This window comes from Aquila chrysaetos, chromosome 25, assembly GCF_900496995.4.
Source record: "Aquila chrysaetos chrysaetos chromosome 25, bAquChr1.4, whole genome shotgun sequence".
Lineage (NCBI taxonomy): Eukaryota > Metazoa > Chordata > Aves > Accipitriformes > Accipitridae > Aquila > Aquila chrysaetos.
Window position 1 is genome coordinate 18,123,136 of NC_044028.1, and position 10,679 is coordinate 18,133,814.

At 67.9% G+C, this 10,679-nt stretch overlaps 1 protein-coding gene across 1 annotated transcript; it reads left to right on the forward strand.

Moving 5' to 3' along the window:
• The first annotated feature begins 6,802 nt into the window (after positions 1-6,802).
• METRN (meteorin, glial cell differentiation regulator) lies at positions 6,803-10,296 on the forward strand. The gene is given in 5 exon segments (XM_030001844.2): positions 6,803-6,948; positions 8,025-8,141; positions 8,143-8,447; positions 8,639-8,698; positions 9,016-10,296. Coding segments are annotated over 5 exon segments (885 nt in total). The 5' UTR covers positions 6,803-6,862; the 3' UTR covers positions 9,333-10,296.
• The last annotated feature ends 383 nt before the right edge of the window (positions 10,297-10,679 follow it).

The following is a 10,679-nucleotide window of genomic DNA, read 5'->3' on the forward strand; positions in this document are numbered from 1 at the left end:
CAGGGGTGGAAGGATGGGGGGATGGAGGGAGGGAGGGATGGAGGGATAGAGGGAGAGATGGAGGGATGGAGGGATGAATGGAGGGGTGGAGGCATGGAGGGAGAGATGGAGGGATGGAGAAATGGAGGAAGAATGGAGAAATGGAAGGATGGAAGGATGGAGGGTGAGATGGAGGGATGGAGGGATGGAGGGAAGGCTGGACGGACAGATGGATGCTTGCTCTGGCTTTCTCCCCACCAGGGTGCTGGCAGGCCGGACATCCCTGTGCAGACCCCTCTCACCCCGGTAGCTGGCTCAGGCCCTGCTGACAGCCCCTGGGGTGCAGCGGGGATGGTCGCTCCAGCTCCAGCACCCCGGGGTGCTGCACGTGCCCAGGGAAGGCTGCGGCCCCCAGGTGCCGGGGGGGTTCACCTGCCCAGGCCATGGCTGGCGGCGGGACCTGCAGCTGGGGGATGCCCCATTGCTGCCCCCCCCATTTCCCATCGCCCCCAGCTCAGCATCCACCCAGCACACCCAGTCTGGTGCCCAGATTCACCACTGCTCCCCAAAATGGAGGGAACTGGTTAGGTGCCACATTCAACCCCGTTCCCTCTGCCTTCCCCTCGCACAGCCCCATGTGAGCAGTGGCACCAGCTCGGCCGGTTGCCCCCAGCTGGGCCCTGGGGAGGCTGATGGAGCTGCCTGGATCCGGCCGCCTGGCTCCAGCCTCCATTATTTATAAGGCAGGTCGGGTTTCGCACTGGCAGCCGGGAGGGAGTTTGGGGGAGGAGACTGTGCACACACTCACACTTGCACTCGCACTCACACTCACCCCCTCATCCCACCCTGCTCAGTGGGTGACAAATGCAGGAAAAGTGGCCGGAGGGGCCGGTGACTGCAGAGACATGCGGGTCAGTGGCCTCATCCAGGTGACACATCTTTTCCCCATCGCCTGAGGAACTGGGGGTCCTTCCCCCCATGATCCTTTGTCCCCCCAGCAATGGCCGGTCCCCTTGTGATACCTCATTCCCATGGGGGTGTCCCAGGGGAATTCTCACCCAGCAGCAGCCTGGGAGCAGCGGGTGGTGGTCCAGCCCTCCAGGGACACGCTCTGCTCCCAGAGCAAGCCCAGTGCCAGCAGGACTGGCAAGCACAGGGAGGCAGTCGGGCCCCGGATGGTCCCTGTTGTCCCCTTGATCCTGGCACAGCCCCATTGTCACTAACCCCTGCCAGCTCCGGGCCCCAGAGGGGACACTTTGGGGCGGCCCCGTGTCCTGGAGACATTTTCATGCCAAGAAGGATCACAACTCCTCCACATGCTGGAGGAGTCCCTGGGCAGGGGATGTCTCCGTGCACATGTCCCCAGTGGAGGGAACACAGCTGGGGTGGACCCCCAGGGCTGGGTACCCACACCCTGAGGTGCCCGGCTGCCCCAGCTCACACCACAGCCGCGGGCAACCCCGGCTTGTCAACCTGTGCTTTGGCAGGCCAGGGTCCCTGAACTTCCCTGGTCCACGGGGACCGTCCCTCCCGGGTGCCAGGAGAGTGGTGGCCACCGTCCCCACGCTCAGACCAGGGCAGCAACCAAGAGCCAAGCGACACCGCTCCTTCACGCCTCATCTTTATGCGAACTGCCAGAACCCCATTGGCCTCCGTTGCCCTCCCATCCCCACCGCCCTGGGGATGCTGAAGGGTCTCACCCCACGCACCCAGCCCACCCCATGCCGATGGCACCCCGGGGCCAAGCATCACCTGTCCAGCCGGACCACCGGTGCCAAAGCTGGACCGCAGTGCGCCGGGTGCCGTCGCCGCGGCAACCGCCGTCGCCTAGCGCCGGCTGTCTCCCGGTAACCCGTCGCCTAGCAATGGGGGATTTTTCACAGCTCGGGATGAAGAGTTGAAAGTTATTTTTAGCCCGGGCTGCGAATCAATAGGCAGCTCCATTCGCCGCCCCGCAGGATGCACGCGCGGGGCCTTGCTGCGGTGGCGGAGTTGGGGCGGGGTGGGGGGGCTGCCCAGGGGAGTGGGGTGGCCTGGCCGGCCTGGGGTCATCACCCCGGCACAGCCCCCAGGGACATCCCCCCCCTGCCCCCAGGGCTCAGCCCCCTTTGTGCTGACCCCAGGGCTCAGCCCCTCTGGCCCCCCTCAGTGCCCTCCATAGGGCTCAGACCCTCCGGCCCCCCCCCCCCCCCCCGAGGCTCAGACACCCCCCAGGGCTCCCTCCCCCCCTCCAGGCCACACACAGGTGGGGGTGGGTGAGGGCACGGCCCAGCCATGGGGGTCTCTCGGGCTTCTGCGGGGACCCTCACATGGCCATGGGGATGATCACGCCACTGCGGGGACCACTAGCTTTCTGTGGGGACCCTCATCTCACTGTGGGGACCCTCATCCAGCTGCTGGGAGCCTCATCCAGCTGCTGGGAGCCTCATCCTGCCATGCGGACTGTCTTCCACTAGTGTGGACCCCCACCTTACCATGGGAACCCTTGCTCTGCCATGGGGACGCCCACCTTGCCATGGGGACCCCCACCTTGTGTTGAGGCCCCCCACCTTGCTATGGAGAACCCCCCTTTGCCATGGGGAACCCCACCTTGCCATGGGGGCCCTTGCCTTGCCATGGAGACCTCTGCCCTGCCATGGAGACCTCTGCCCTGCCATGGAACACCCCTGCCTTGAGATAGGGACCACCACCTTGCCATGGCAACCCTTGCCTTGTCATGGGGACCCTCGCCCTGTGGTTCCTCTCCTGAGAGCCTCCCTGAGCTCCTCCAGCCTCTCTAGGGCTCGTGCCTGCCCTCAGGGGCACCAGACTGGGGGCCCAGATGCTCAGGGGCACCGGGAGGGGACGGAGCCTGTTTGGCACCCAGATTCCATGGGGAAGGGCTGGGGGTATCCCCGCATGGCCCTGGGGCTGGGCCAGGAGTTGAGGCGAGGCTCCTCAGCTATTTTTTAAAGATTAGGTGGGTGCCTACCACAGCCGCATCTCCTGCGGGTGCTCGGGTGGGTGGGAGAGCTCCCCACACAGCCCTGGGGGGCGGAGCAGCGGGATGGAGAGAGACTGGGGACCCCCAGCCTCTGAGCAGCCCTCCAAGGTTCCAGACCCCCCGAGTTCCCCTTTTCCCTTTCCAGGAGGGTTTCTGCCTCCGGGCACAGCCCAGTCTGGAGCATCTGTGCCCTTGCCATCACTCACCCACGGCGCAGGGTGGAGAGTGCTCAGATCCACCCCACGGAGACCCTTTTGTGGGCATGGGGGATGCCCCAGCTCCGTGGGGAAGCCCAAAGACCTGCTTGGTGGAGGCGACTGCCCAGGAAAGGAGAAAGCTCTGCTGAAGCTGGGGGATCTGGAAGGGATATGGAAGATCATCAAAAAGCACGAAGGAAAGAACCAGGGTCCCTCCTGCTGTGGGGGGGGACATGGAGCCCCAAAGCCCTGGGTGCCCCATAGGTGGCAGATGGGTTGAGGGCGCCTCAGCCACCTGCGCTGGCACAGCTTGAGACCCCCCCGGAGCACACATCCACCTCGGGTCCCAGCACAAGGCAGAGCTGGACCTGTTCAGAGGGGGTCCAGAGGGGACCACGGAAATGGCCAGGGGGCTAGAAGAACCTCTCCTGTGGAGAAAGGCCGGGAGAGGTGGGGTTGTTCAGCCTGGAGAAGACCTTCCTGCAGCCCGTCAACGCCTAAGGGGGCTCAGAAGAGCGACGGAGAGAGGCTTTTCACCAGGACCTGTAGTGACAGGAGAAGGGGTGATGGGTTTAAACTGGCAGAGGGTGGATTTAGCTTGGCTCTGAGGAAGAAATGTGTTGCGATGAGGGCGGTGAGAGGCTGGAGGACGTTACCCAGAGGAGCTGCGGATGCCCCATCCCTGGGGGGCCTCAAGGCCCTGGACGGGGCTGGAGCAGGCTGACCCCGGGGGGGGGGTGTCCCTGACCCCGCGGGGAATGTCCCTGCCCAGGGCAGGGGTCGGACCGGGTGATCTTTGAAGGTCCCATTCCATGAGTCGATGCTGTGCTCCGCTGCAGGACGTGGCTTCCCCCCACCCACCCCCTCCCCGTAGACCCTCGGGGTCCCCCAGCCCCGGGACGGTGGCGGGGGGGGGGGGGGGGGGGGAGCGGGCGGAGCAGCCGCCGTGCCCGCGGTCACAAGAGGGCACTGCGAGCCCGAGCATCCCGGGGCCCCGCTGACCGGAGCGGGGCGGGGGGGGGAAAGCCCGGGGCCAAGCCGGGAACCCGGAGCGACCCGGGACCCTCTTGCAGGGCCCGGCGGTTTCCCCTGCCCCCCTGGTCGGGCAGCTCCCGGGCGGCTACCGGCCCCCAGCCCCATGGGGTGCCACCCTCCCTGCGGCAACCGGGAACAACGGGGACAAGGCCAGGGGACACAGCGGGGATGCCGGGTAGGGCCAGGGAACGCGACCACCGCGCAGAGCCCCCGGGCACGGCCGGCAGCCCCGGGGACGCGGCGTTTCGGCCGGTGGCAGCTCCGACGATAAAGCCCAGAGCTGCTTTGCCCCACCGGCTGGTCCAGAAGGTTGAGCGAACTGGTGGGTGCTTGGGGTGGGTGGGCTTTGCCCGGTCCTGGGTCAGTCCCAGCTCCGGTGGCCGCTCCGAAGGGGCTGATGCCCCCCCCTCGATGGCCGTGCCCCGAAAGCAGGGGTGCCCCCGGCCCGGTGGCGCGGGGGAGGAAAGCCAGGGCTGGCCACGGTGGGTTTGTCCGGCTGGTGCTGAGGTTTCTGCCCGAGCACCCGGTTAAGGTGGCTCAGGGCGCTGCACACCCGGGCTGTGGCAGGGGGCCGGGGGTGCCAGCTCACCCCGGGGTGCTGGGGTGGGGTTAGGGCAGACTCACCGCCATGTACCCACGGGGATGGTGACACCGGGCTCCAGCCTGCAAAGAGCCACGTCCCACCAACCCACACCCTGGGGTGTCCCAAGGGAAAGTCCCCTGAGGGTGCTGAGCACCCCACCAGGAGGGGAATCGGTGGGGTGAGGTCCCTGCCTGGGGACAACAGCACCCGGTGGCACCAGTGCCACCCCACCTCTGGTGCCACCTCGCCTCTGGTGTCACCTCACCTCTGGGGACCTGGCAGAGGCTGTTTGTGGGCTCCCTGGCTGGCCCTCCCCACCCTGAGCTCTGATCCCAACTGGCCCCGCTTCCCCATGGTGGCACAGGGTCCGGTCCCCAGACCATGGCCCCCATGTCACTGTGATCCGGCTTCACCGTAGCAGCCAGGCCCTTGAGCCCAGCCACCCTCCGACAAACCCCATGCGGCGGCTGGTGGTCTCTGCACGAAGGCCAGCAGGCACAGAGGCCCCCACCCTGACACCCGCACCCTGACACCCCAACACCCTGACCCCACCCCCCAACCGGCTCCACCGTAACCCGCAGCCCCTCCGGCCCCTCATTTTTCCACGGATTCCAGCAGCTTGACTTCTTTCAGCATCATTTCATGGCCAGAGAGCTGCGAATTCCCCTCTCCCCCTCCTGCCCCCCCCCCCCCGCCCCCAGCCCCCTCCCCTTTCCCCCTTCCCCTCTTTCTTTCCACCATCCAAATTTACAATCCCTCATTTCCATTCCGCTCCACCCTCTCTCCGGGGACTTTGTTCCCGGCCTGTATCATCCCATCCCAATTGTTCGGTGTTTATTTCAAACATTTTGGCGGGCTGTCACTGGATGGAAACTTAATTAATTGTGGGGTTTGTGGTGCCGGCACAATAGCGGCTGAAAAGGGGGGAGAGGCGGGGGTGTTAAAATCCCGAGGGGCAGGTTTGGAGGGGGGGGGAAAGTGGGGGTTCGGGTGTGCGTGACCCCCGTGCCAGGCCCTCTGCCACGCGCCTCTGCTTAGCCCTGGTGAAGAAAATGTCCCCGTGGGGAGGGGGGTGCTGCTGGCGGGGGGGGTAGTTTATATGGAGGGTGGGGTGTGCGTAACTCTTGGGGTACACAGTGGGGGGGGCTGTAAACCAGGGGGGCTATAGCCTGGGATCTGCATAGACTGGGGTGTGTATAGCTTGGGGTGTGCATGGCCTGGGGTGGGCATAGTTTGGGGTGTCTGTAGCCTGGGGTGTGCTTAACTTGGGGTGTGCACAGCCTGGGGTGCCGATAGCCTGGGGTGGGCATAGTTTGGGGAGTCTGTAGCCTGGGGTGGGCATAACTCGGGGTGTCCATAGCCTGGGGTGTCTATAGCTTGGGCTGTGCATAACTTGGGGTGTAGGTAGCCCGGGGTGTGCGTAACTCGGGGTGTCCATAGCCTGGGGTGTCTATAGCTTGGGCTGTGCATAACTTGGGGTGTAGGTAGCCCGGGGTGGGCATAACTCGGGGTGTCCATAGCCTGGGGTGTCTATAGCTTGGGCTGTGCATAACTTGGGGTGTAGGTAGCCCGGGGTGTGCGTAACTGGGGCGCGCGTAGCCTTGCCTGTGCACAGTTGGGGTGTACCCAGCCTGGGGTGCCTGTAGCCCGGGCTGTGCGCAGCCACGGCTGTACGGAACTCGGGATGCACACAACCGGGGGTGTCTGTAGCCTGGGGTGCACCGGCCGTGCCCCACCCCCGGTATCCGTCCCCCCCCCCTCACCCCGGGCCGCTGGCAGCCGGCCCGGCCTGTATCCCCCCCACCCCGGGGAGCCCCGGCGCTGCGGCCCCCGGTCTTTGGGGGGGGGGGGGGGGGTGGTCCCGGGGACGCTCCCCGGGGATGCCCGGGGCGGGCGCTGCCGGTGCCGGAGAAGGGGGGGGTGCCGGGGGGCGGCCCCGCCCCGCCGCCGCCATTGGCGGAAAGTTTGGGGCGCGGCGCGGGGTGGCGGCCCCGCTCCCCCCCCCCCCCGCCGGTGCGGGCAGCGGTGCGGGCAGGGCCGGGCAGGGCCGGGCCGGGCCGCCCCGGGGCCGCCGCGGGCGCGGCCATGTGGGCGCTGCGGGCGCTGTGCCTGGCCGGGCTGGGCGCGGCGCTCGGCGGTGCCTCGGCGGACCAGTGCAGCTGGAGGGGAAGGTAGGCACCGGTACCGGTACCGGCACCGGGGGCGGGGGGCACACACGCGGGTGTCCCCCCCCCCCCCCCGGGGAGTTCCCGCCGCTCGGGCAGGGCAGGCTCGGGGCGGGGGGGGGGGTGTGTGGGGAGGGTGGCTGTCGTGTGTGTCGTCCCCCCCCCGCCGGACAGGCAGCGGGGAAGGGCTGCCACCAGCTCCTGCATCCGCGGGGCAGGGTCACGCGGGGGGGGGATGCTGGGACCTGCGCCTGCCTCAGTTTCCCCACTCGTGGGTGCGGCTGCCCCCCCCCTCCGCCCCCGGAGGGATGCTGGTCCCCGGGGTGCAGGGGCCACAGGGCTCCCCGCCTCTCCGGGAACCCCTTCCCGAGCTCCCCCCCCCGTGAAACGCAGCTCTGCGGCCGGCGGGGCCCCCCAGCCCCTCGCCAGGGCCCGACACGCCGCTGCCCGCGGTGGGGAAGGCGCCGAGCTCCGGAACAAAGAGCCGGGGCTCGCCAGGAGGGGCTGCCGCCAGCCCCACGCGGGGGGCGTGGGGGGCCACGGGGACCACGAGCAGCGTGGCCGGGACAAAGCAGCCCCACGGCTGCCTCCGCTCCCCCCAGCCTGGCTTTCCCGCTTGTCCTCCCCCTCCGCCCCCCCGCTAAAAACGTGGCTCCGGGCACCATTTACATGCGAGTCCGAATTCTGCGGGGGGGGGGGGTGTGTGTGTGTGTAACCCTCCCAGCACCCACTGGGGATCCCCCAAAGCAAGGGAATACACAACCCCAAGGCCACGGGCAGCCTGGCAGTGTGGCCTACCCTGGGTGTGAGTGGAGGGCCTGTGCTGCCGCGGCCCCCCCCCCCCTCAGCTCCCCTGGGAAGGTGCTGGGAAACACGAGCACCCCCCAAATGATGCACTTGCACCCCGAGTCTGAGGCATGGAGGGTTTGGTGCTATTCCTCCCCGTGTTCATCCCGCACGCCTCCGCAGAGGTGCTGCTCGAGAGCGGTTGGGTGCTGCCACACCGGGGGGGGATATGGGCTGGGGGGGGGGTCCCCGTCTCCTGGAGGGTCCCAGCTGATGGGAGCCACTGTGCCTCGCAGCGGGCTGTCGCAGGAGGCAGGCAGCGTGGAGCAGCTCTCCCTGCACTGCGCCGAGGGCTCGCTGGAATGGCTGTACCCCACGGGGGCCCTTCGCCTCCGCCTGGCCCCCCGCCTGCCCCCCCCCTACCGCCGCCGTCAAGGGCAGGAGCCCCCAGCATGTCACCGCCTGCGTCAAACCCTCCGGCACCTTCCGGGGGGCTCAGCTCTACCTGGAGAGGGAGGGAGTGCTGGAGCTGCTGCTGCCGGAGGCCCCCCGCCCTCGCGTCCGCTGCTTCAGCTGGCTGCCCCGGGAGAAGGTGGCTCTTTTCCTGCAGGCCACCCCGCACCGCGACATCAGCCGCCGCATCGCCGCCTTCCGCTACGAGCTGCGGGGGGACTGGCTGGCCCGCCCGGCGCTGCCCGCCGCCAGCTTCACCGGAGAAGGTGAGCGCCGAGCGTCCCGGGTCAGCCTGCCTCAGTTTCCCCGGGGCTGCCTCCGCCTCCCTTGCCGGGGTGTCCCTGGTCTGCGCGGAGGCGAGGGGATGGAGGGGCCGGATCCGGGGTGGTCCCCCCGAGGCCGGTCACCAGCAGCCACCGCGTGATGGGTGGTGACGGCCTGTGCTTGGCCATTGCAGGGGCGTGCCGGCCGTGCAACGACACCGAGATCCTGATGGCCATTTGCACTAGTGACTTTGGTAAGTGCAGCCCCCATGGGTGCTGGGAGGGTCCTGGGACCCCAGGGGAGGGAAGGAAACTCAAACTGGGGGGGCAACAGCTCCGCAGGCAGCCCTAGTCTCCCCCTCCTGGGCTGGCCTGGCTTGGGCTGTGGCCATCAGTGTCACAGAAGATGCTGCGGGATGGGGATGGGGACGGGGATGGGGACAGAGATGGGAATGGAGATGGGGATGGGGACAAGGATGGGAAAGGAGATGGGGATGGGAATGGGGATGGGGAGAGGGATGGGGCCAGGGCCAGGGACACACTGATACCCCTCCCTGCATTCCCCCTGCAGTGATCCGTGGCAGCATCCGGAGCGTCTCCAATGACGTGGAGCTGCAGGAATCCGTCATCGGGGTGAGCGCCGCCCGCATCCACCGCCAAAAGTTCCCCCTTTTCCAGGCGGGGGGACGGCCGGGGCGGCCGGCGGGCAGCATCCGCACCCCGCTGCGCTGCGGCGTCAAGCCAGGCCCTGGCACCTTCCTTTTCACGGGGTGGCTGCATTTTGGCGAAGCCTGGCTGAGCTGCGCACCCCGCTATAGGGACTTCCAGCGCATCTACGAGGGGGCACGGCGCACGCGCCAGAACCCCTGTGAGTTCCCCGTGGACTGAGGGGCTCGGGGAGGGCAGCCCGGCCCTGCGGGTGCTGGGGGCCTGGGGTCCCACAGGCAGCGAGAGCATCCCCGGGGGGATGCAGGGGCAGCGTGCCAGCAGGGATGGTGCCCAGAGGGAGCGCGGCACTTCGGTCCTCGCTGGGTAGTCAGGCCCCAGCAGCACCCGCCACTGGGCTGGGGGGGGGGTCCCGGGAAAATCCTGCCGGAAGGGAAGGGATTTTCCCAGGGCGCACTTGCCAGTGGTCCCCAAGGGACCTGCCCGGGTATGGGGTGCAGCGGCATGGGGCAATGGGTTAGGGGCTCCCAGGGGACTGGGGTGCTGCAGGCTCGGGGTGCTGCATGCTCAGGGGATGCTGCGGGCTCGGGGATGCTCTGGGGCACAGTGGGTCCAGCACGATGGGGGCAGCTGTCCCCCCCCCGGGGAGGGCTCGGTGGCGGGTGGCCATGGCAGTGGGTGGCCGTGGTGATAGGACTGGGGACACGGTGTGGATGCGGAAGGGCCAGGAGGTGGATCTGCAATGTCGGGGGTGGAAAGGAGAGCAGGATGGCGGTGAGCCTTGCCCTGGCCCTGCCTGCAATGTGGGGCTCGGGCAGGAGCCGTGGGGTGGATGCCGAGGAAGAGGAGCGAGGCCGAAGGGAGCGAGGGGGATGGCAAGGTGGGAGGAAGGCTGGCGCGGGGACCAGAGGTGTGCCTGGCACAGCCGGGGCAGGACCAAAGCGCCGATGCAGGAAGGTGCCAGAGGAGCCGGGAGAGGTCGGGCAGTGCCACCCATCACCGCCAGCCCGGGGCCGTGGCCTCGCGGCGGCTGCCAGGTCCCCCTGTGCCGGGTCGCCAGTGGCAGGGCACGCCGTGCCAGCCGGGGGGAATTTTTGACCGTGGGGGTGGGGGGCATCGTATGTGCACTAAAGTTATAATGATACCAAATTTGTGACTTTTTTTTATAAACTAAGCTGTATTTGTAGCGTGCGCGTTGTGCGTCTCGTTTTTTAAAAAAGCTGAGCGGGATGTTCACCAACAGGCGCCGCGGGTGAGTGCCGGTGCCGGTGCGTGCCAGGGTGCGAAGCCCTGCCTCCCCTGTGCCAGCTCCAACCACTGACCCTACCTCCTGGGGGGCTGGAAAGAGCCCTACTCTTTATGTATCTGTATGTAGAGAGAGATATATTGCTATTTCTAAATGCTGCCTCCCTGGTGTCCTCTGGAGTGGGTCGCTTTAGGGTTTCTCGCCCTGGGTATCACCGAGCGAGTGGGGCCGGGGCTGGGGGCGGGTGGCCCCGTGCCGGGTGGGTGACCCCGCCGGCGGAGCCGCTGTCAGGGCCGATTCTCGTCAGAGCCACCGGCCACAAG